This window comes from Mustela erminea, chromosome 3 (genome assembly GCF_009829155.1).
Source record: "Mustela erminea isolate mMusErm1 chromosome 3, mMusErm1.Pri, whole genome shotgun sequence".
Lineage (NCBI taxonomy): Eukaryota > Metazoa > Chordata > Mammalia > Carnivora > Mustelidae > Mustela > Mustela erminea.
Genome location: NC_045616.1, coordinates 50,414,290 through 50,441,034, shown reverse-complemented (window position 1 = coordinate 50,441,034; position 26,745 = coordinate 50,414,290). Strand labels below are relative to the sequence as shown.

General features: G+C 37.6%; 1 protein-coding gene across 3 annotated transcripts in view; it reads left to right on the top strand.

Moving 5' to 3' along the window:
• Positions 1-26,745, top strand: part of ADGRV1 (adhesion G protein-coupled receptor V1) — a 541,343-nt gene that overhangs the window by 227,213 nt on the left and 287,385 nt on the right. For all 3 annotated transcript variants that reach the window (XM_032335763.1, XM_032335762.1, XM_032335765.1), the window contains 6 exons: positions 1,154-1,396; positions 6,371-6,778; positions 13,198-13,382; positions 18,698-18,947; positions 19,461-19,600; positions 21,098-21,258. In XM_032335763.1, the coding sequence (XP_032191654.1) occupies positions 1,154-1,396; positions 6,371-6,778; positions 13,198-13,382; positions 18,698-18,947; positions 19,461-19,600; positions 21,098-21,258 (1,387 nt within the window). The remainder of the gene's footprint in view (positions 1-1,153; positions 1,397-6,370; positions 6,779-13,197; positions 13,383-18,697; positions 18,948-19,460; positions 19,601-21,097; positions 21,259-26,745) is intronic.

Here is a 26,745-nt window from a genome sequence, read left to right as displayed (position 1 = left end):
GAAATTTTGAAAAATACATAAAATTACAGAATTGACTATTATCACTATTTGTTCATATATCTGTGTGATCCTTTAAAAATAAAATCCTTCAAAGTTGGAGCTGTCTTTCTCCCCTATTCTCAGCATCTTTCTCCAACTCCATATCCTGCCCTAACCCCAAGCCAACCCAGGCCAACTGCTGTCAGTGATATTTTGAGGGTTTTTTTTTATTTATAAGTATTTTTGTCAATTGTTATTTTATTTTAATTTTTTTATTTGAGTATGGTTGACACACAATGTTACATTAATTTCAGGTATACTACATAGTCATTCAACATTTCCATACATTACACCATGCTCACAAGTGTAGCTACCATCTGTTACCAGACAACACCATCACAGTACCATTGACTATATTCCCTGTGCTGTGCCTTCTATTCCCATGAGTTATTCATTCCATAACTAGGAGCCAATATTGTTTTTAAATCTTTACATAAATGTGTCTCTATTAACATTATGTAGTAAGCTTTAATTTTAAACTTTACATTTATTGTATTGTGCGATATGCATCATTATGCATCTTGATTCTTTTTACTCATTAGCATGTTTTCAGATCCATCCACAGTGAAAAGCACTGAAATGGTTCATTCCTTTTAACTTCTTTTTTTTTTTTTTTTAAGATTGTATTTACTTATTTGAGAGAGAGAATGAACATGAGAAGTGGGAGGGTCAGAGGGAGAAGCAGACTCCCTGCCGAGCAGGGAGCCCAATATGGGACTCCAGGATCATGATCTGAGCCGAAGGCAGTCACTTAACCAACAGAGCCACCCAGGTGTCCCATTCCTTTTAACTTCTAAATAACATTTCATTGTATTGGTAGGTTTTATTTATCTCTTTGCATATTGAAGTACACAAAGTTTGTCTCCTGACACCGATTTTCTAGTAAGGCACTTACCTGGAGAGAGTAAAGGTGTTTCTTCAAGAAAATCTGAAAAAATAAGCCCTGTGGTAATCTAACATAAGAACTTAATCCTGTGATTATATGGAATGTATCTCCAGATGTGTATTTATTTTTATAATTATGTATATAAATAAAATTATTTCTTAATGCCAGAGTTAGATAAAAATAGGAACATTGGTAATCATCCTTCCTGTCTCATTTTCTACTTGTCAGATACCTCACGTTGAAAGGCCTTTTTTTGTGGAACTGTATGAAGTAAGTGCTGGAGCAGCAATAAACAATAGTGCCAGATTTGCACCGATTAAATTCTTACAGAGTGACGAATCTCCAAGCCTCGTGTATTTTTCTGTGGGTTCTCGGCTGCCAGTGGCTCATAGGAAGGCCACTTTAATCACTTTGCAGGTGGCCAGAGATTCTGGGACAGGACTGATGATGTCTGTTAACTTCAGTACCCAGGTGAGCATGGAATATCTAGATTAGGGTTTTCTTCTTTACCTGTAGCTTATATAATGAGAAAGAATATTTGATAAATTATTTTCTCATGATACTATCATAATTCACCCTGTGTTTATTACATTAAACTATATTCTTGAAACAGTTCAGTTGTTTAACTTTGGTCATGTTTTAAGGTGATAGTCTTGTATTTCTTTTTTTTTGGAAAAAGGTGATAATACAATGCAAAGTGTTTTTATATGAATCCGTTCTATAAAATCTTTAGGGAGCTAAAATTTTTCCAGAATGTAACTTTGAAAACCCAGAAACTAAAAGTTAAGAATCTTTGTTATGTTCTGTATCTGAACTGGTTGAAAATCTCCTTCTCCAAAACATTACACGCTAATTGATCTTTAGGGCTCTTTAAATCCCTGATTTCATGAGGTCTCCCTGTCATTTTTCACATCCTTCCTGTTAGGGGATCTTGGGGAAGCGAGAGGGTAGGTGAGTAACCAGGGACTCAGAAGAGCAATGCTGTGTAACACTAAGTGACCGGACCCGGGACTTGGTCCAGATAACGCCATCAACATTTATAGCATTATTTTTTAAACTTTGTTTTAGCAGCCAGACTCTAATATTATATTAACACAAAAGTATGTATCTACTCTGCTTAAAACACATTTGTGGGGATTAGAGCATGCCCACTTTAGCTCTCTGCTCCGCCTTTTTTCCCTTGACTCATCTAACTCAAAGAAATCCACAGTTTGGAAACCACCATTCTGGTCAATGCTGCCATTTCCCCTCTCTCAAGATTCCAAACCTGTGAGACTCTTTAGGCCTGTAGGTTTCAAAGGTGGTTGCTGTTGTATTATTAACAGCATAGAGATTTGAACCAAAGCTGTGCATAGTGAGCTGTCTGGAAGCTTGCCAGGCAGAAAAGCTGGTCTTTGTGACAGTCCACAGCTTGGCAAATAAGAAGGTAAAACTCTCTATTATATGAGACTCTAGAAAAATACTCCATTCTCAATAGCCTTGAAGTGAGTGTTATGAAGCTGAAGAGAGGTATTTTGATTCATAGTGGGAGATTCTCGTATTTTTTTTTTCTTTTGAGCTTTGAAGATAGGAAGAGAAATGGGATAAAATACATGCTTTATTCTTCTTCTCCCATGAAATCCATATCATCATATGCTCACTACTTTGTAGAGGGGAAGAAGGGGCCCTGGAGATGAAGGAGAGAGGATAAAGAGATTTGAGGCCCATTATCAACTAGTTCATGCACTCAAATGAGAGTGAGATTCAGGTCGCCATAATAAGAATCTAAATGCTAGTATCTCTATCAGAGTCACTTACAGTCTTTCTAGATTCGTCATAAATGATTCCTTGGAAAACACATGCTGTCACTAGCATGTAACTCATACCATTTTTATAACACTATAAAAATCAACATGAAGGGTCCCTGTGGTGATGAAAGTGTTCTGTATGTTGACTTTATCGATGTCAATATCCCGGTTATCCCAGATAAAAGACAATATCTTTTAGTTCTGTAAGATATTACCAAGGATGAATGCTATTGAATAAAGGGTGCTATTGAATAAAGGGTGCAGGAGATCACTCTCTATTATGTCTTTTAACTGCATATGAATCTATAATTATCTCAAAATTTAAAAAAAATTAATTGAAAAATAGAAATGAAACTCTCACCTCTCTGGTATTAATTTATTTTCCTGTTTCTTCATTGCCAGCACATTTTCTCCCTCTGAATACTGGGCATATTACTGGAAGACAAAGATGCAAAATTCCCTTTTCTTGTAGCTGCCAGGAATGAGGAAATAATTATGGACCAAGTTACTATTCTGTTACAAAGATATCAATTTTCACTTTACTTTAAGTAGATTATAATAATATAGTTAAAACAGGAGCTGTAGCATACATACCCTTTGACAGGTCACCATTCCTAGTACATAAATACTATAGTCTTAACATAAGTTCCCTTGTATCTGTGTATTTGTGACATAAAGGGATATGAAGATTTGAGATAGTAAAAATATAACTAACTCTAGTTATCTTTAAATAGGCCTATACATAGCCATATTTGAAAGCCAGTTCCAAGTACTTTTATTTATGTATGCTTATCCTATAGCCCAAAGCACACAAGTTCAAGAAAGAGTATGACTTTTCTTCTTCTTCTCCCATTACCTATGCTATTCAGAGGATATAGAGGATATAGCTATCTTGATTTTTGTCATTGCTTTTAAATTGCATAATGCTTTTTTGTTAATTATGTGTTTTATGAACGCAAGAACATTTTGATTATTCCATTCCCTTTAAAAGTGAATTGTGAAATAAGTTCTATCAGATTTCTATGTGTGTGTGTATATATATATACCTTTAATAGATACATGTAATAAATACATATACATATAATAGATACATATACATGTATATAGATATCAGATCAGTATATAGATATGCAGTGTATAGTCACAAAATCACCACCATCTGGTTTAAGTAATCCGGCTTTACTGGAATCCTAGAACTGGCCACGGTGAACCCTTCTCTGATACCGTTCTGCTTCTCTTGTAAGATAACCTCTCCACTTCTTGCAGATAACCTCCACCCTGAATTTCATGCTGAATTATTCCCTTGCTTTTATTTATAGTTTTATCACCTACCATGTGCTGTTTAGTTTTACCTCTTTAGGAAACTATGCACTTGAGATTCTGCCAGCGGATTGTTTTATGGTGTGCTTCTTGTGCTCAACATGATTTTAAGGAATACCCATGTTGATATGTGTAACTCTCACTTTTTTCTGTTACATGGTATTCCAGTGGATACTGTATCCATTCTGAAGTCAGTCTGCTTTTGTGTTGTTTCCTTCAGGGAAGCTTTGTTTTGTTTTGTTTTGTTTTCCTACCACTGTGCTGCAAATGCTCTTGAAAATGCTTATCTCCATCCACTTTTCATTTTTGGACAAAAATGGTCACTTCCTTCCAGAAGCATGCTCTTCTCTTGGGCATCTGGAACACTGCTTTTTCCTATTCTTTACCCTTCCCTCACTGGCAGCTCCTTTCTGTGGCCTGAAGTATTCCTGACCAGCCAATATTGGGGGCCACCTAGATTCATTCTCCAGGCTAGGCCACCCAAACCTGTTTTCTTTAAATACCATCTACAAAATGAGAACTCCTGTGGTTTTTACTGCTAACCTCATTACCACCCATGATCCCAACTTATATTTGATTGCACATACTTGACATCTTTATTTGAACGTCTAAAAGGCATTCCACGCTTACTGTGAATAATAAAGAACTCTTGATTTCTCCCATAACAGTGTTTCCCTGTTTCCCATCATTCACTTAGGCAAAGAGTTATCCCTATTTTCCTCTTCTCCACCCAGCATTGAATTAACGAGAAGGTCCTACCGACTCTAGTTCATTATATATTTCCACTCAGAGAACCTCTTACTCTTCCACTCCTACAACCTTATTCCATGCTACCACTGTGTTTTGCATGAAGTAATACAAAAATGTCCTATCTCTTCTCCCTGGGCCCATGCTCATTCCTTGCTCTAGCCAGAACACTCATGAAGATCTGAAAGAAAATGTGTTATTCTCCTGCTGGAATTCTCCAGTGTCTTCCTGCCATGCTTTATATGATGAATGTATATGGTCTGACCCTGCCTACCTCTCTGATGTCAGCTTCTGATACCTTCATCCTTCTTCTAATCAGGCTGACCTTCTGGTTCTTCCTCTAATATTCTAAGATGATTCCCATTTCAGGACTTCTGTAATTGCTCTTCCTTCTGCCTAGAATATTTTCCCCCAGATCCTTATATGGTCTGTTTCCATCACTAAAGTCTCTGCTCAAATATCACATCAGGAGCTTCTGTGACCAGCAGTATTAAAACAGTACTCTTACCATCACCCTATATTGCCTTCCATAGTCTTATTTTTCTTCAAAAATTCATCTTTGTGTAATAGTACGTCATTAATTCTGTAACTTTTGCACTACCTGTATCTTCTGATACAGAGGTTCCATGAATGTAGACATTCTGATGTTCACATCTATAGCCACAGTATTCCCCCCTGGCACATACTAGGAGTTTAATATAGATATATCTATTCAACAGATAATCTGTTGGCTCGGTAGTAAATAAATGTATATTGCCTTTGCTCTTTTTTAAGAAAAGATTTACTTATTTATTTTAAAGAAAGAGAGGGAATGCAAGTGCACATGCTCAATGGGAGGAACAGAGAGAGTGGAAAGAGAGTCCCAAGTAGACCCTGTGCTGAGCATAGAGCTTGAAGGCCTTGATCCCACCATCCTGAGCTTACAACCTGGGCTGAAACCAAGAGTCAGACACTCAGCTGACTGCACCACCCAGGCACCCCTCTTTTGTTCTTTCTTGACTACGTTCCCATGCTTCACTTAAAAAGCAAACAAACAAAAAAACAAAATCCATTTCAATAACCACGGTTTGAAGAAATTCACAAGTCTGTATGGCCAGAACCTTATTCTTTAAAGCATTTTCACAACTAATGTGTCACCACCAGGATACCAGTTTCTTCTGCTTCCTCCTGCTTCCTCTCTTCCTTCTTTTTACTCCTCCAAACTCCCACCTTCCTAAACTTTGTAGGTGAGAATGAAAACATAAATACTCCTTCTTTCCCTCTATATTGCCTGCTGTTAATGCAGCCTGTGTTGTCTAGAGCAGTGTTTACAGCATGTTCACAGTTGCAGAACTTCTGCGAGGCAGTAATGCCATTTTTTTTCTCATCCCCATCCTCTGTCCTAAGGCATCTGTCTTTCCTAACATCATCACTGTGATGTGTATTTATTTCTCTGATTTATCTCAGAAATATAAAACCCCATGTTTTAGTGTTCATGGTGCTATGGCCCATCAGTTTAAGAGAAATAGGATGTGTTTGAGAAGTAGGAATTTGTTCAGGAGAAAATCAGAGGTGTTACAGTTTCACTTCTGTGGTGCTGTTTAATTTCTAGGAGTTGAGGAGTGCTGAAACAGTGGGCCGTACTCTGATCTCTCCAGCTCTTTCCGGGAAGGATTTTGTGAGAACTGAAGGGATGCTGGTCTTTGAACCAGGCCAGAGCAATGCCATATTGGATGTCATCCTAACGCCAGAGATAGGGTCTTTAAATCCATTTCCTAAACGCTTCCAGATTGTGCTTTTCGACCCCAAAGGTGGGGCCAGAATTGATCAAATGTATGGGACTGCTAACATCACTCTTGTCTCTGATGCGGATTCGCAGTCCTTCTGGGGACTTGCGGATCAGTTACAGCAGCCCCTGGATGGGGACATTCTTAACAGAGTACTCCACAGCATCAGCATGAAAGTGGCCACGGAGAACACAGATGAACAGCTCAGTGCCGTGATGCATTTAATAGATAAGGTAAGAAGCCCTTGTAAGCAATAGCAGCTGGGTGAGTAAAATTTCATACATTAAAATATTAAAATAGTTACCATGTCAGTCATCATGACATTATGATAGGGTTAAGCTTCTGAACGTAAGAGTGGAATTGATCATAGCTGACACTGTACTTTGGCTTGGAAGTGACTGATGTCTGTCTGTGAACCCCAGTCTTAAATCTGGAGAGTGATCAGTAATCTACAGCAGCAATAAGGACAGCCCATTGTCTGAAAAGGGGCATCAGATGTCAGAAGCTAAAAGCTCTTCCTGGTTCTCCAGAAACTGGTTGAATCTCTGTTGAGATTGCATCTCAGTTTTTGAGTCTTCCATGGAACAGGTGCTCCTGCCCTTTCCTTAGTCCCTGCTCCTCCTGGGCCCTGTATACTCCCTCAGAGAGGAGAAATAAGAAATGACCAGATGATTTCAGGCATTCAAATGATGTGGAGTTAGATCAACCCGGTTTTATTTTTAACCCACTTATTTACTTATATTTCTGCAAATGATTAAATTAAATGGAGATATAAAATCCTAAAAATGTCAATAAAAGAAGAGATCTGAAAAGAATCATTTTTTTAAAAGATTTTATTTATTTATTTGACAGACAGAGATCACAAGTAGGCAGAGAGGCAGGCAGAGAGAGAGAGAGAGAGGGAAGCAGGCTCACCGCCGAGCAGAGACCCCGATGCGGGGCCCGATCCCATGTCCCCGGGATCATGACCTGAGCGGAAGGCAGAGGCTTTAACCCACTGAGCCATTCAGGCGCCCCTGAAAAGAATCATTATTAAAGGAAAAGATTCTTATGGGTATTTATTTGAGGCTTTTTAATCAAGATATTTCTTATCAACATATTTATATGCAAGTATGAAAAGCCTTGAATATATACATGTGAATCTATAAATACTGTATTTTTACATGGTGACCCTTTAAATACTTAAAATGCTAACAATGGAGTTTAGATTATCATGCCTATTTTACTCCTCATGCTGTCTCTTAAAATGTGACTCCTGGAGGATAGAAAAGCAAATTATAAAGCACACTAGCAAGGAGAGGAGGCCCTGCCAAATAGCTTGTAAAAAAAAAAAAAAAAGAGAGAGAGAGAGAGAAATGACTGCTATTTCATGCAGAGAAAGTTCTAGTGATAAGAATTCACTATGGGAAATATTGTTACTCAAACTTCCTAATGATGAAATGGCATAGGACAGTAACAAGTTGATTTTGGCCAAGAAGATGGAAAGAATGCACAGTGGCTACATTTTAGAAAACAAAACATTTTTTTCATATGATTTAGGGAAGATAAGGACATTCTGCTCCTTTCCCCCCACCTGCCAATGAGTTATATAAGAGAGCTACATATTATTGGTCTAGAATCAACATTTCCTTAACAAGTATTGTCAAGTAGTATATCTTGATTGGTTTTCATTGTATCTGTCATGAATAATGAAACTGAATTATTAAGAAACTCATATGGAAAAATGTAATTAACTTTTTTGAGTAACCTTTAGCAAACATGATTATTTTCAAATCATGTTATTGTTACTAAAATTTTTTTAATGTTGTGCCATATTGTCTTCTCAAATTCAATTTTTATGGGTGTGTCATTACTGAATTCTGGTTATTTGGGTAACTGACTTAATAATTTAATACATTTTATAATATATTTTATATAATGATCTATGTAATAATATATAAAGAAAACTGAAAAATTTTACTGAATAACATGAAACACTCGAGTAAATAGAAATCTTTGCCTTGTCCCACAACAGAAGGATTCAATATCATAAGGACAACAGTTTTCTGTAAATTAACCTGTAAATGCAACATAATCCCTATCAAAGCAGCAGTAAATTATTTTGGTTTTTTGTTTTATTTTTAAATTTTTATTATTTATATTTTTTAAAGATTTTTTTATTTCTTTGAAAGAGAGAGAAGGGAAGGGGCAGAGGGAGAGAGTCTTTTTTTTTTTTAAGATTTTATTTATTTATTTGACAGACAGAGATGACAAGTAGGCAGAAGTAGACAGAGAGAGAGGGGGAAGCAGGCTCTCTGCAGAGCTGAGAGCCCGATGTGTGGCTCGATCCCAGGACTCTGGGATCATGACCTGAGCCAAAGGCAGAGGCTTTAACCCACTGAGCCACCCAGGTGCCCCTTTTGTTTTATTTTTTACCTGGACAAAATGATGCCATTATTGACTTGGAAGAATATACATGAGAGAATGGACAGAAACTTTATGAAAAAGAAGAAAAATGGTAGAGACCAAACCACACTAAATATGAAAAATATATTATGAACTTACAGTGATTAAAACAAGGTGATGCTGGTGTAGTGTTTGGGATATACATGTATCAAACAACTATTGGTTGTTTATCTGATATTTAAATAGAGTCACCTGTGCTTTTACCTGGCAAGTATTCATATAGTCCATCCCTACTTCATTCATATAAACCTCTAAGGTAGCCTCAAATCCAAGAGCATAGAATAGGACTTCAAGTACTAGATTGAACTTCATTCTCTAAGGTCTTGTATTTTGAGTGACATTGTTTCATATTTGTAAGTTTTTCCCCCCTACATTCTAACTTCATAAAAATAGAATCTGCTCTCTATGTGTTTTTATATGAAGAACTTAATAAATCTTAGATATTGTTATACTCATCAGAAAGGACTACTTATTTATGTTTAGAAGAAGCAAATACTGTGCTGAAAAGAGCAACAGCTTTAAATAATTCACTCTAAAGATTTTCTGGATAAAATCCAGCTGTGACCTTGGGAAAATTTTTGCTATGACCTAATATTCTATCCCTTGATTTTCCTATGCATAGTACAATGAAAATCATTTAAAATTCTGTTGGTCACCTTAACAATAGTATCAGTCTCTTAAGACTGCTGGGTTTGATATACAAATTTTAGATTTCTCTGGGTTTTGGTTTCCAGGTGATTGAAACTTGTAGAACATGAATCAGAGCAGCATTGCCTCTAGTTTTGTGTTCTGGAACAATTGAATGAGCACAGGAATAATTTGTTCTATGAAAGTTTGATGGTCCCCCACCCCTAACAAAGTTCTTTTTATTTTTTCTCCTGGCAGTTTTAAAACCTTTCCCCATGCTTCATTCAGGTTTTCTACTTTTTTGTAAATCAACTTGAATAATTTGGGTGGGTTTTTGTTGTTGTTGTATTTAATATTATTTATTTATTTATTTTTATGAACATATAATGTATTATTAGCCTCAGCAGTACAGGTCTGTGAATCACAAGGTTTACACACTTCACAGCATTCACCATAGCACATACCCTCCCCAATGTCCATAACCCAACCACCTTCTCCCTACCCCCATCTCCCTGACAACCCTCAAGTTTGTTTTGTGAGATTAAGAGTCTCTTATGGTTTGTCTCCCTCCTGATCCCATCTTGTTTCATTTATTCCTTTCCTACCCCCTAAACCCCCAATGTTGCATCTCCACTTCCTCATATCAGGGAGATCATATGATAGTTGTCTTTCTCCAACTGACTTATTTCGCTAAACATAATACCCTCTAGTTCCATCCACGTCCTTGCAAATGGCAAGATTTCATTTCTTTTGATGGCCGCATAGTATTCCATTGTATATATATGTATATACATATATATATACACTGCCTCTTCTTGATCCATTCATCTGTTGATGGACATCTATGTTCTTTCCATAGTTTGGCTATTGTGGACATTGCTACTATAAACATTCAGATGCACGTGCCCCTTTGGATCACTACGTTTGTGTCTTTAAGGTAAATACCCAGTAGTGCAATTGCTGGGTTGTAGGGTAGCTCTATTTTCAACTTTTTGAGGAATCTCCATGCTGTTTTCCAGAGTGGCTGCACCAGCTTGCATTCCCACCAACAGTGTAGGAGGGTTCCCCTTTCTCCGCATCCTCGCCAGCATCTGTCATTTCCTGACTTGTTAATTTAAGCCATTCTGACTGGTGTGAGGTGGTATCTCATTGTGGTTTTGATTTGTATTTCAGTTTGGGTGTTTTTTATTGTTGTTTATGTAAAATGGCCTTTTACAGTCAGAATATTTCATCCTATACTTTTTTAATACCAGTTTTTTTTTTCAAGAATTAATTTTTACATTTGGTATGTTTTATAATCATACTAATAATGATTGACACTTATCTCGATTTTTTCTTTTCTGGTTTTGTATTTCATGCTTGCAATAATTTTGACTGACTTGACAACTAACTGTCTCAGTCTGTGTTTTTAGTTTAGGACAAGCAAGTTGAGGGAGTGTCTTGAGTCCCAGCAGGGAGGCTGTAACATGTGCCTCCTGGACTTCACCATTCACCATGTTCATGACCTCAGACAAGTTAGGCATCTTCTTTTTGCCTCAGTTTCCTTGTCTGGAAATAAAACAAAGGAATAGTAGCACCTCTTTGGTAGGATTATTGTGAACACCAGAGAAGTTAGGATAACATGCTGAAATCAGGACCCATACAAACCAGGAGTTATATAGATGGCCTTTTTGTTTTATTTTTTGTGTGCTTTACTAAAGGAAACTTTGTGTTTCCCTTAAATATGAATGGAAGGTTGGGTGGCTTTAAAAACCTTAGATGACAGCTTTTAATTCTTAAAACTGTATGTTTCGCTCTGTTGACGTCTGGTATTTCATTTACAAAAAAGTCTGATGTCAGAATGAATTTTTGTTTCTCAGTTACTAATTTTTCTTTTTCTATATGGTTTCTGGTAGGATTTTTTTTAAAACACTTGAAATAATGTTTAAAAATCACCCAGATGCATCTGGTGGTGTTTCTTTTTTGAGTATAAAGCAAGCTCTGCATTTTTAGACATGACTGTTTCTTTAGCTTATCAAGGAACTGTGGCCTTTCTCTCTCTCTCTCTCTCTTTTTGCTTCTACCAGCCCTGTTATATGCTTGTTGTATTTTATAGATTTGGTTTATTTATCTGTTATATTTTCTCTGAGTTCTGGGAGCATTTCCTGAGCTTTTTTTTTTTTTTTTTTTTCATTTAACGTTTCAGTTTGATTGTTTTGGGAATCTGTGGGCTGTTCCCTTTCTCTGTTGTTGTAGCTTTTATTTGCTAAATTTTTACTTTGTTAACTTTTTACTTTGTTTCATTGCCATGTAAGTAAATAAATTTACTTTGTATCTTTTGCCATCTTTTCTTTACACAGTATTCTCCATTCTTCCTTACTATCTTATAGAAGGATATTCTTTTAGATCTTGAGTTCAGCTATTAGCTTGGCACTGTGTAAATTGCAAAGCTTTAAATATAATATGGAGAATATAGGCAACTTCCTCAATGAGCTCAACTGGTAGGAACAACAGACAAATCATTTCAGTGTTGTCAAAGATTCATTAATAAAGGTATGTGTAAGTTACAAAGAGAGATTATGTATATTGGCAAGTGGGGCACAGTATATAAATCACAGAGGAAGTGATGACTAATTTGGATTTTGAAGGATTTATAGGGACCTCTCAGGTATAGAAGAATAGTGGGATAACAAATCAATGGCTTTGCACCCATGCGTAGGTCAGACAATAAAGATGTGGTCCCTGTCATTCTAGCAAGGAAAAACAAAATAAATCATGAAGGCCATTTTCCTCTTACTCTTCTTGTCCTGCAAACACAAATAATCTAGTTCTTTAAGGTAGGAAGGCTCATACTTCCAGATAAAGACAAGAGTACCGGGAGCAGCCGGCTACTCTTGGTTAGAAAAGGATTTTTTCATTTGATGATTAGACATGTAGTGGTAGATTGTGGCTTCTGTTCCTGGAAAGCCAGGTAAACAAGAATAATCTTTCTTCTATTGTTGGCAAATATTCTTGTATTTACTTCCTAAGTTGTAGAACAAAAGAGAAAGAATTTTTGGGATAGATATAAAAGTGAGATTACTTTTAATTCATGATGTTAATTATTGTAGTTAAAAATAAGTGATCCAAGAAACCTGGGGTTTTATCCAGTTATTAAATAAAAATTATTTTGCTGGTCATGACTCTTCTTTATAAATGATTATGCTTTTTTTAAAGTGGAAGTGTGGGGCACCTGGGTGGCTCAGAGGGTTAAAGCCTCTGTCTTCAGCTCAGGTCATGATCCCGGGGTCCTGGAATCAAGCCCCGCATTGGGCTGTCTGCTCGGCAGGGAGCCTGCTTCCTTCCCCCCACCCCCCTGCCTGCTTGTGATCTATGTCTGTCAAATAAATAAATAAGATCTTTAAAAAAAATAAAATAAATAAAATAAAGTGAAAGTGTACTTGAAATATAATTTTGATGCTGATTTTTCTTAAATTCATCAAGATTTCTTCTTTATTTTGGTAATTTTAATAACTGTTCATAAAGAACATGTACTGTACCATATGTACCATTAAACAGTTTTATTTTTGAAGATATTTGTTTATACTGATTTTTTTTCTAGATATCTATTGAAGGAAAAAGCCAAGCATTCAGTATTGAAAATCGAAATCTTTTTTATGAGATTCTCTGTGCTCTTATTAACCCAAAGCGTAAAGACACTAGGGGATTCAGTCACTTCACTGAAGTGACAGAGAATTTTGCCTTTTCTCTGCTGACTGATGTTACCTGTGGCTCTCCTGGTGAAAAGTAAGTGTATTTTAATAATAGTACCCTATGTGTATTCCGTAACAGTTTGTGAAGTAATATGCAGTGCAAATTAACACTTAGATGTTGTAACTCAGGATTATATAGTCAATGCATAGTATCTTTTTTTTTTAAAAGATTTTATTTATTCATTCATGTGAGGGGAGGGGCAGAGCAGGAGGGACGGAGAGACTGCTCTGCACTCAGAGCCCCATGTGAGGCCGGATCCTAAGACCCTGAGATCAAGACCTGAGCCAAACCAAGAGTCAGATGTGCCACTTACTGAGCCACCCAGGAGCCCTAATGCATTGTATCTAAGGGGTAAACGAAATTTTTTTTTTAAAGAAAACATGGTAACTCTGTCAAGAAAAATGAATTTATACTGTCAACAATACATTCCCCTTTTTTTGAAGGGCCTCTTAGGAATTAAAAAAAAGGATTGCTTACTCTCATGATAATAGATGATACATTCTTTTTTTTTTTAGATGATACATTCTTAATAGGAAAAAAAAAGGAAGATGATTTCAACTTTTAGGCATGTTTTGATATGCTGTTGCAATGGAGTTATAGTTCAGTTTCATCTATTGGGAAGCAGTTCTCCCAGTGTTGTTGAATGTTGGAGCAGTTTTTTCACAGTTAGAGTTTCATGGCAGAAAGCAAGCAAGAAGAAAAGGAAAAAATAAAATGTATTTGTGTTCATTATCAACTCTATAATTAATTTTGTAACTGTTAGTATTCTTCAGAAGTCATGGTGTTTTAAATTGCATTCAGAAGGTAAATTGAATCACTGTAGTACAAAGACCTAAATATTTTTCACTTCTATTTGAGTTAACATAAAAGTGGCTGATAGTAGAAGTTGGTTAAAAACTGAGATTTCCTTCCAATTCTCAGAGAGTAATACATGTTATTTAAAAAACAGTGACTATTGGGGCACCTGGGTGGCTCAGTCAGTTAAGCAAGTGACTCCGTTTGGACTCAGGTCATGATCTCATGGGTCCTGACATTGAGCCCTGCCTACCTCAGCCCCCGAGGGCTCAGGAATGAGTCTGCTTGAGATTCTCTCCCTCTGCCCCTTCCACACCCATGCACGCACATGCTTTCTCTCTCTAAAATAAGTAAATCTCTTTTTAAAAAGTAATGACTGTTAGAGCACCTGGGTGGCTCAGTGGGTTAAAGCCTCTGCCTTCGGCTCAGGTCATGATCCCAGGGTCCTGGGATCGAGCCCCACATCGGGCTCTCTGCTCAGTGGGGAGCCTGCTTCCTGCCCCCCCGCCCCGCCTGCCTCTCTGCCTACTTGTGATCTCTGTCTGTCAAATAAATAAATAAAATCTTAAAAAAAAGTAATGACTGTTATTTAATGGGACATGTCTGATTAACAGTGCTTATATAAATCTTAAAACATTTATTATTTATTTGCTGATGAAGGCTGTCACCAGCACTTATTAAGTCACATTGAAATTCAGGGATATTTTGAAGACTATGTTTTAAAAATCTGACATAAGAGAAAAAAATTTAAACATTAAAAAAATAAAAATCTGGTGTAATAATTTAAGTCACCTATTTAGGGCCTTTTATGACCTTTGACAGGTTAATTAAAATATCTGTTGTACATGTAAAACTTTTAACTTTAGTTCTTAGATCATAAGATACATGAAGTTTAAAGAGAGTGTCAATCCAGACATAAAAGACTTATAAGAGAGATCAAGGAACAAAACAAGAAGAACAGATATTAACTGTACCTCTGCTCTAGTCCTGATGTTATATAAGATTGAACAATATGAAGTTGACTTTTTTTGTGGGTAAAATAGTATACACTATACTGGAAATTTCATATGGCTCAACATAATCCTTACTAAAAATTATACATGTTTTATTCTTATAAAAGATCATTTTAAGCAGCTGGTCAAAGGTAGGGCTAGAGCTTTTAGTATTCCTATCTGCAGATACAGATAGAGCTTGTCAAGGGTCACACAATTAGTTTTGGTGAGACTTCAATCCCAGGGCTGTCTGCCTCCACATCCCCTGCTGAGCATTATGCCTTGTGGTCAGAAGGGACTATAACCGCTTGCTTTGTAACAGAATCTTTACTTCGAGCCCTGTGGCTATGAAGTGCCTCGAGCCTTTCATCCCAGGTTAGAGCCGGGGTATGAGGTGAGTTTAAGGTACAAAACCAGCATCATTTTACACTGTACTCTTAACACTGATGAGTGAGCCCTGAGTAGTAATGTTTTCTTAATGGGGTACGTCAGCAAAGCTCTTCATGCCCTTTTAGGAGGCCCCTTCTCCATCCCTCACAACTGGTGCTAAATGTTTGTCTGAGACCAGTGACCTGCAGTTTGGCTACTCAGTGCCTTTTATATGTATCTCCGGTGTCTTTAAAACCTCTGAAATGCATAATTTCTTTACTTCATTGCAAAATGAGGCCACAGTGTGTGTGTGTGTGTGTGTGTGTGTAAAAAATGTCCTTCATTGTTTTTCTCTCTTGAATGGGGTTCGGTTATGTTGTCCAATGAAGTCAAATAGTTTATAGTTTTATAATTCCCCATAGTCTCAATCCTTTCTTTTTCTTTTTCTATATTTGCATAGATCACTAGAATATTCAGGTTGTTTTAGATGTGAACCATCTACCCTGCTGTGAATGTTGGTTTTCATATTTGTGTCCTCCGAGTCATAGGAGAATTCAAAAGAGTATAAGAAGCACAAAAAGAGTTACCTTTTCTGCCTTATTGCCTAATAAACTCCCAGACCTGAAATGGTATCTGGCATGTGATAGATTTTCAGTGGTTATGGTATAATGAGTGAATAGAATAAGTAAATGGATCAGTATGTTTCTTCCATGTGTTTCCTCTCTATAGACTTCCCTTTCCTTCTGAGTTGTCCAGGGGAAGGAGACAGCACATGCATTGGCAGCAGCCAAGAATAGTGTGGTGTGTTTGGGGAGACCATCAGCCTTTAAAGATTGAACATAGCATAAGCCAGGCAGCATTCGTAGGTGTGCGAGAGAATCAGACTCGGGATTTTAGAGATACCATGTTAAGGACCGTATTAAAGTTTAAAGAATAGAATAAATCAAGAGATAGGGAGACTACACAAGGACTAATTGTTCAGGTAACAGGGCTGAAACTGAGATAGAAATGTGGGGAGGATGGTAGCTTGAAAACAGTTAAGTGGTAGAATTCTCATAGAGGTGACAAACGTAGAGAAGAAGAGAGTGCTCAATACTAGTTTGTTTGTTTTTACTTTGAAAACTAAAGTTGGTGGCCATTCTGATATGTGTTATTTATGTATCACCTTAAGCACTATTCAGGAGCAGCTGCTGAGAGTGAAAGATTTGGGAATTGAGCAGGGATGTTGAGGAGGATGATGACATCTGGAACAATTACTTGGAAGCCAAGTAAAAACAGTGTCAAGAGGCACTGAGGGCATAGCTGTAGCTGGTCACTGGATCAGTAGTGGTCCAGTCCACATATGCATGTGAGGTTCTCCCACTCACTTCAGCCAGGATGTAAAGCACATTGTGGGCTGAACACAGTGAGTGTAGTAGAAGGCATGGACACGGGAGGTTACAGGGTCAGGGAGATTATAGTCATTTGCCAGGGAGAGGGCCAGGAATCTGGCCTGCTGTTGTCAGGGCTGGGTAGAGTCACTGTGCATGTTAGATTGGTCTCAGTATTCCAAGATACTGGAGTCCAGGATGGCACTGATGGGCTAAATCCCAGGAGACTCCAGGGAGCATGGGGGAGAAGGTATGCAGCCATGTGGCTGAGGGTCACTGATCTCACTCACATTGTACCTGGTCAGGGGGTGCTGCAGTGGCAGCTTGGAGCTTTAGTCACCTGCGAAGATGTGGAACGCTGGATGGGGAGATTAAGAGAAGAGTTTTGGTGAGCTGTTTTGAAGGAGCGGGTATTTTAGGAGGAGTCTTGGACAACAGGGGTCTAGAGCCTGGGTGAATGGCTGGATTAAAGATAGATATTTGAAGGCAGTGAATCAAATGTGATAGTTAAAGTTATGGAAGATATTTTTAAAATATTTTATTTATTTATTTGTTAGAGCAAGAGAGAGCAGGAGAGAGTGAGTGGGGGAAGGAAGAGAGGGAGAGGAGAAGGGAAAAGGAAGGAATCTCAAGTTGACTCCATGCTGAGCAGGAGACTGACCCGGCGCTCCGTCTCGGGACCCTGAAATCATGCCTTGAGCCCAAATCAAGAGTTAGAAGCTCAACTGACTGAGCCACCCAGGGGCCCTGTGGAAGATGATGATGATGATGATGATGATGATGATGATGATGATTTTTAGAGAGAGGATTTAACTAGAGGAGAAAGCCCTTCCCCTTTCCTTTTCTTCCTCAGATTTTCCATTTAAAATTCTCTGCTCCATTTCCCAGGTTAGGGATTTTGACAAGATATCATTTAGATCCACGATTCGATTTCAATACTCTCTGTCTACTGTGACCCATATAAGTTTTAACATTTAATGTGTAATTTTCACCCTAACATCCTAATATTCTCCAAATGTTTCCAGGCAGATTTCAGATCTGATTTATTTTTGTATGTCTTCATTGTTCATAAACATGATGGGTCCAAGACAAGGTTTATTAGGTCCCTTGTGGGACTGGTTAGAAAACAAGACTCGGCAGAGCCCCCCGCCTCCTCTCCAGGCAAGGATTCTGATTTAGTCAGCCTGGGGTGTGATCTAGAAATCTGTATTTTTAAGCACACTTCTAAGTGATTTCAACACACACTGAGGTTTGGAAGTGCTTTCAGTGAGTATAGGATCTTATACCTACAGTGTTTAAAACAGCATTGTTGAAAGGGTGAAGATCCCAGCTCCAGGCTATTTCTCTTACCAATCACATGATTAGATTCGAAATGCTCTGACAGATTAGAAGGAGATGAGGTAAACTCTTGATGAAAACATGCTCTAGGCATATAAGGTGGTATTTCTTAAAGCAGAGGTTTCAGTTTAGTGGTATGCTCTTTTCTCAATCTGTTCTACCAATGCTGATGTAACTAACACACAAAAAAGTACATTTTATAGCCACAGATTGTATCTGATATCCGTGAAACAGCTTTCTAAAACCCATGTTTTAGATTACAAGGGGGAATCAGGCAAAAGGATGCAGAAAGTGCTGTGCAAGAAATCACGACAGTTAGCCACAAAGGCACTAAAAGGGCATCGTCCTTACTGCCTCTGGGCTGGTAATGTCATAGCTACGCATAAAGAACAGGACCCCTATGTAATGCATTTTAATAAGTATAAGTGGCTATGCGTATATAAATGCATGCCATTTTAGCAGAGCCTTTGCTTTTCTGTTACAGAAGCAAAACCATCTTTGACAGTTGCCCATATTTGTCCATCCTGGCTCTTCACTGGTATCCTCAGCAAATCAATGGGCACAAGTTTGAAGGAAAAGAAGGTGATTATATTCGAGTTCCAGAGAGGTTATTGGAGGTTCCCGATGCAGAAGTAATGGCTGGAAAAAGTACATGTGAATTAGTCCAGTTTACAGAGTATAGCAGCCAGCAGTGGTTTATAACTGGAAACAATCTTCATGCCCTGAAAAATAAGGTAATCTATCATTTAAAAAATTATGTGGTTGGAATCAGATTTTTCCTTAGCAGACACACTCTTCAGAATGCATTCACTTGATCAGATTTGTGGTAAGGACTACACATGGTGAGCTAATTATGAAATATATCCCTTTACGAACTCTTTGTAGAATGTGTAGTCTCAAATAGAGTTGGAAATACTTCCCTCATGTTTTATTGAGTAAAATATATACAGTGGGGAAAGTGAAAAATGTAGCCTTCACTAATAGGATATCGTATTATTCTCTCATGATGAAGTCAGACAGTTAAAGTGAGCATTGTCAGCTGAAGGCCGCTCAGGAACTGAAAAGGAAGTAGAATGTTTGCAATGAAAAACCAATCAGATTCCCTCATTCATAAGTCAGCTAATTACTTAAATAGTGGCCTTAACCAAGTGACTAGAGTAACTAGGAAAATGAATCAAAGTTCAGAATTCAGTCATGATGCTGATTTTAAAATACCAACCCTTTCTCTGTTCTTTGTGGCACGGCAGGTACTGTCTTTGAGTGTGAAAGGTCTGACTTCACAACCCCTGATGGACCACAATGAGGTTCTCTACAGGATTTATGCTGCCGAACCTAGGATTATCCCCCAGACATCTCTGTGTCTCCTTTGGAATCAGGCTGCTGCAAGGTACTGAATAATTCTTTACAAATTCTTTAAATTCGCTCCTTCCCTGTTCTATTACAACGGAGTCCAATTTCTGTAGTGAACATAGAGGGTGACCTGAAGTGAGCCTTTGGAGTGGAGAAGCATCTCTGCCATAGAAATGACAAAACAGTGAAGGAAGTGGTCTAGTTTTGCCCAGGTAACAAGTACAGCCCAACAGCTAACTATGTGTTTAACACACTGTTTACTTCTTTATTATTACCACTTCCTTGGGACCCAGTGTGACTTCTGCTCAATTCACATGACCTTTCTGTGGTTATTGGTTAATTTACTGGTCAGGAAAGGAAATTTTCTTTGCCCCTTCCATCGGGCTTATGGTTCTGGATCCAATGCTCTGTGTTTAGAGGGATTAGCAGGGATTTATAATTCTAGTCCACATATGGCTTGGGGTATATTTTGGAATTAAACCACACACAGGAATGGGAAGAAGAGAATAATTCTTCTGTAGAATCTCCTTGGACTAATCCGTCCTCAAGTTTCTGAGTCATTCCATTACCCAGAACTTAGTCAATGCGGGAGGATCAAGCTTTGCTGACCCAGAGGGTTTGGATCCAAATTGGTCACATGGTTCTGTTCATTTCTGACTTTCAGCTGCACAGACTGAAATTCTAAATGCCTTTAACAGCTTTGTTGGGTAACCAACTGTCCTCCAAACTGCAGAATTCTGGTTAGTCTTTTTCTTTGTGAAAAAATAATTTTCAGTTAAAATTTCAAATGCCTGGTGACAGATCTTAAACTTAATATACAGATACTGTGCCATCCTAATAACTCCTAATGAATGTTTCAAACCTGCATCTGCAGCTGGGATTAAGTTTTATGTCCTTAGAAAAGTCAAGGATCCAAGAGGACCAAAGCAGTGGTCCTTGTGGAGCGTTCAGAGGCTTGGCACGGGACACTACATTTGCTGTAATCACGACAAAGATTTTGTGTTAGTATCCCGATCTTATAGCAGAAACATTTGAAAGAACCCTGGAAAGATTTTAGGTAATGTAACTGGCTTCAAAGTGGGGTGGGGGGGAGATTAAGAAAGAAACATGGAAAATCTTTCAAGGAACTTACGTGGTTCAAAATACAAGGAATGGTGAAATGAGGAGGGTGCGCATGTCCCTCTCCTGGGGTTTTCCAGTGCAGGGGAGGCGTGCCTTGTGATGAAAGCCTGGGGTGTATTGCTTCAGATTAGGCAGGAGCACGGCTCTGTTGGGAGAACCAGCTTCTCTGGTGTCAGGAATGTGTTTGCGGGTTCAGTGGTGTTGAGGCTGCTTCTTAAGGCATCTTGCTGGACTTGTTGTATCATGTCTAGGACAAGATGTTCCCTCCAGTGTTTTTTCTTGAAAATTGGTCTGCTTAATGCTTGAGTAAAGAACACTTAAGTTCACAAAGTTATTTTTACTTGAAAAGCCATCTCGAATACCTTACGTGTTGATAAAAGAGCCGTGAGTGACCATTGTGTTTTTGCCCTAGCTGGTTGTCTGACACTCAGTTTTGCAAAGTGGTTGAGGACACTTCAGACTATGTGGAATGTGCCTGTTCATACATGTCCGTGTATGCAGTCTACGCCCAGACCGACAACTTGTCTTCATACAATGAAGCTTTTTTCTCTTCTGGATTTATATGTGTCTCAGGTTAGTCTCAGGTATTTTTGATTCAATAATTCTGAATATTTGTAAGAATGAAAGTCAGTTTTCCCATGTTTGCAAGATGCAAACATACTGTAATTCATCCGTACTAGGAGAAAATAAACTTTCCCATTGTCTTATTCATTACCTCATACAATGGATGTTTATAGAAGGCCAGATGTGTGCTGATCTAATGAATAATGAGGATATAATAAGGGATACAGTGTAATTCTATAATAAGGTATAATAAAGAACAAGATAGTTCCAACTCATAAGGAATATAATAGGTAGTGTGAGACAGAAGCTAGATAACAGAGAAGGATGAGTTCTTAGTGTGATGACATTGAGAGCAGATACTCCAATAGAATGTCAGGATTGTCTGAGTTAATATATACAAAGCATTTTGTATTTTCATTTAAAAAACCAAACATACAACCTCAGAGTTCTAAATACACTCAACCACTGTGTTCAAAAATAAATTTGTCTTTCATCTTCTACATGAAAGCCCCCATTCTGGCAAGAATAGGAGCCTCAGTTGTATTAACATATGAGAAATTATTTACCTACACCTTAATTTTTGAGAACTGTAGGACTGTTCTCATTTGCTGTATTGATTATGTAGGTAGGACTCTGAGAGTTCCTTCAACTATATTTCTGTTCCCTATGCTCACTCATTCCATGCTCTAAGTCATCCTTTACAGCCCCATGCTGCTTCTAGGAACAATGTCCTATACAGAGAACTGCATACAGGGTAACTCTGAAGCTAGATTGCCTGGATTCAATTCCTCATTCTGCTGGTGGCTTGGGCAAATTACTTATTTTCTCTATACCTTAGTTTCTCCATCCATAATAAATGATTTTAAATTGTATTACTGTAACAGGATGGTAAACATACTAACTCAGACATTTTGATATCCAACTTTAATAATGTTTTGTGTGTAAATGTAATTATCACTGCATTTGAGTCTTTTTTATTTGATGTGCAAACAATCCCTTTAATAATCTTTATTATGAAACTTTGTGGAGGTAGACACAAATAATTAATTATTATTCTTTGTCCTGGTTATTTAAAATCTTTCCACTATAACTTCATTTTATAAGATTTTACATTTCCCTTAATTTATCTTAATTTTAAACCTAATAGATTCAATAGCAAAAGTTAATAATTTCTCCTTCTTATTAACATCTTTTATAAGGATAACATTTCTTGCTTGATAGATTCTTCTAGGTCCATGTAGTTCCCAAATGAGATGGAGACATCCTATTTTATTTCAATGCTAATATATTTACAGAAGTTTCATAGATATAAAATAAAGCCAAAAGATAAAATGCTGCAGTAAAATCTAGATGAGATTTTATATATTCCTATCGAGACGTAAAACCAAGTACTGCTACCATGACCCACAGAAATCCCTTGCTTGATCTAAATATTGAACATCAGAGTTTTAAAAAACTGAAGAGAGAATGTTATCTTGATTTCCGTATTTCCTGGAAGAATTGTTAACTAATGTATCTTTTTTTGCAAAATGAACACTTCCATGTCAGTTTCTGCTTTTCTTCCATTAACTTAGAGTCATATTTGAAATTACTGGGTTTATTCCTCTCTGTCCATGACATAATGTAGTGATTATTGCATGTTCTGTAGATCAGTAGGAGATACAAAGACAGCTTGTGTTAGTGTCTCAGTGTCATGGGAGGGTAACTGTCCAGTCCTCCGATGGGCCCCAGGAACTAGACATGAGAATTTTATGTATCTTACATACACATGTCATTCATTCATTCATTCATTCATTCATTCATTCATTTCAGTGTGGGGCTTGAGCTCACGACTCTGAGACCAAGAGCTGCATGCTCCACTCACTGAGCCAGCCAGGTGCCCCTTCCACACACATTTTATAATTATGTCAGACCACACCAAATACCCATCTTTATTTGGAAGCAGTCTGACCAGCTCTTTTCATGAAACGTGGTGACATATAATTAGACAGGAAGTGAACCTTTTTATTTAAGTCAGGATAGATCACAGTGTGTATCTGCTCCGGTTCTAGTTTACAGGTCTGTTTCCTACACTAGAATAGAACCACTGAAATGATCAGAGTGTGTGAAATGGGTGTACAAGGGCAAGGAGCTTAGTAATTCTCAGCTTAGAAAGATGAAGGATGGGGATATATACCTGTGGCTTTTAAAACTGTCAACCAGTTTACCAAATACCAAGAAATTAAGCAAAGGTTATCTTTTGAAGCTAAAAAGATATAAAAAGGACAAGTGAATCAAAACTGCGCACTTAGTGTAACACCATGAAACTCACTTTCAGAGGGGGCTTGGAAGAAATACAGCTTAAAAGAACCTTAGATCAAAATGCCATAATACCATAATTTTATAGTGTAATTATTAAGGATCCTGAGTGTGGTTTGAGGTACACAGGACTATCTGGAGGAAGCCTACCTTGCTTCCTGTAACTGTTAATGTACAAATATAGGCTATTGAGTCAGAATCATTGTGATTTTGACTTTTGACTTTCACAATTCCTATGGCCTTAATCCATTTCAGTTTTAATATCAATATGAGAACTAGGTCTTATGTGATGCTCTTATGGCTGAGTCTCCTATGTGTGGAGGACTTTTTTTTTTTTTTTTTTTTAGATTTTATTTATTTGACAGACAGAGATCACAAGTGGACAGAGAGGCAGGCAGAGAAAGAGGAGGAAGCAGGCTCCCTGAGGAGCAGAGAGCCCAATGCGGGGCTCGATCCCAGAACCCTGGGATCATGACCTGAGCCGAAGGCAGAGGCTTTAACCCACTGAGCCACCCAGGCAGCCCTGTGTGGAGGACTTTTAAGCTGAGATTAGAGATGGACCAGAGACCTTACATTTATATCATCTGTTCTTTTTTTTTTTCTCTCATGGTAAAGAGATCATTAACACCTTAGTCAAAGTAAAGCCTTCCCTTTTAAATGGCTAATGGCTTTATTTACTTGACAGATTACTAAGTGTATACACGTCAACCCAATGTCAGTTTCACAGTTAAGTAACAGAAAAATAACCGTCCATAAATTGCTAATAATAAGACTTACAGGATAAATAAATCAAGATAATCTAAAGTCCTCTGAGGCATGCTTATTCTTTTGTCCAAGGTTTATTACATGACAAAACTATTTTAGTTATGTCTTTTATGTTTTACAAGCTGAGATTCTGATAGTTTTTCCAGAAAAAAAAATTTTTTTACCAGATGCCACCCATTCATTTCAAATTATTTTTTAAAGTAAGAGATTCTTCCAAAATTTTGTGTTACATTCTTCCAAAAATATCAAGTTTATATTCACTGTAATCATTGTCCTAAAATAGCCATTGTGATTATGGGGAAAGGTATATCAAAACAGCTTCATTCTATCAAATGGGAAAGTAGTTTATTAACATGAAGAATAGAAAAAAAGTATTATTAGATTTTTTAAAAAAAATCCATTTGAAGAGATAACTGTGGATAGTAGATCAGAGAGATTAGTTTTAATTCTGACATGGCATAAAAACATTGGGTTGCTCTGTACTTGGGGTATATTACTTAGGATGAAGTTGGCTGCAAGTAACAGAAGACAACTCACATTTCTTAAATAAACAAATTTAGTTCAAGGTTGATTAATTCAGTACCTCAGTGGTGTCCTCAGGATCCCACCCCATTCTCATTTTTCTGCCTTGCTTTCCTCAAAGATTTTGTTTTCTCTGTCTTGTCCCTACATGGTCTTGAACTGGTTGCAGCTCTCAGCATCACACAACAACATCTAGGCTTGCCAAAGGAAAGGCACTTATTTAGATCATGTTTTAAGAATGATGACAACTTTCCTGAAAACCACCCAGAATGTTTTCTTGCACATCTCTTTGCCCAGAATTATGTCCTCTGAACTTTCATAAACCAGTCTGTGTCTGGGAGAGGATACAGCTAGAAATATAGACATAGCCGTGGGTAGAGCAGCAAGTACTACCTTTTTGAACATTGTGTCTCCATTGCTCAACAGAGCCACAGGTGTATGGTAGTTTCTCAATATCTACTTGTTAAATTAATAAATGAATATATGTTGTTGATCTGACATCTTCCAATAAGATGTTCTTGTGACAATGTAAGTCAAAGTTGTACTTTGGGTGATCTCATTTTAGCATTTTTTTAAAAGTTTTTTTTATTTATTTGACAGAAGAGAGAGAGAGATCACAAGTAGGCAGAGAGGCAGGCAGAGAGAAAGGGGGGAAGCAGGTTCCCTGCTGAGCAGAGACCTGGATGTGGGGCTCAATCCCAGGACCCTGAGATCATGACCTGAGCTGAAAGCAGAGGCTTAAAACCCATTGAGCCATCCAGGCACCCCATCAATTTAGCATTTTTTTTAAGAGATTTATTTATTTGAAAGAGATCACAAGTAGGCAGAGAGGCAGGCAGAAAGAGAGGAGGAAGCAGGCTCCCTGCTGAGCAGAGAGCCCGATGCAGGGCTTGATCCCAGGACCCTGAGATCATGGCCTTTGCTGAAGACAGAGGCTTAACCCACTGAGCCACCCAGGTGCTCTCATTTTAGCATTTTTAATAAAAATTATCCTGAAATATGAAAAGAGTATGAAAAAGCATACTCTTTTTTTGGCCTTCACTCAGGACAGTTTAGCGTAGCAATAGATCTTGCTGTGATTATTGAAATGTTGTGCCCTGTCCAGTATGGTACCCACCAGCCACATCTGGCTACTGAGCATTTGAAATATGACTGGAACAAGTGAGGGACTGAATTTTTCATTCTATTTAATTTTAATTAATTAAAATGTAGATAGCCATGTGTGGTTCTCAGGGTTAACACTCTTGATTTTCTGGAGGCTAGCCCTCTGGCAACCTCATCCCTTGGGGAGAAATCCTTTCCCCCAGACCTTGTGTTCTGTAAGGTGATTCATACTGACGTTTGTTCAACAGAGAAAACTTTTCAGGCTTGACAATTATTTTTTTCCGCCTTTAGTTTATTAGTAGCAATAACCAGGTGGCACCATCCTAAGAGGAGAGGTACAGAAATCTGGTAATCAATAGAGATGAACAAGAAAAAAGCAAAACAAAGTAACAATTACAGCTAGCATTAGATGGAAAAATAGAAAAAAAAGCTAACAACATAATAACTGATTTAATAATGTGTAATGAACATTTGGTTTGATTCAGATTTATCTGCAGAGAAGACAGAGATAGATACATAGCTAGATACAAAAGTTATGAACATTTTTCAAAGATTTCATGGCAAAAAGTCTTAATATTTGGCTGGTGGAGGGATAAACCAGTAATTTGGAAAATGTATCCTATTCTTAAGGGATGCTGATAGATAATTTTGCTGGATATGCATATTCATATACAAGCATTACCTGTGTTTATACTCATGCAAACATATAAATACTGTGTAGATAGATAAGGTCTTTGATCCAGTTTGATGATAGCAAAGGAATCTAGGAGTTTTTCCTAGATTTAGAGTTTTTTAGAGTTTAGAGTT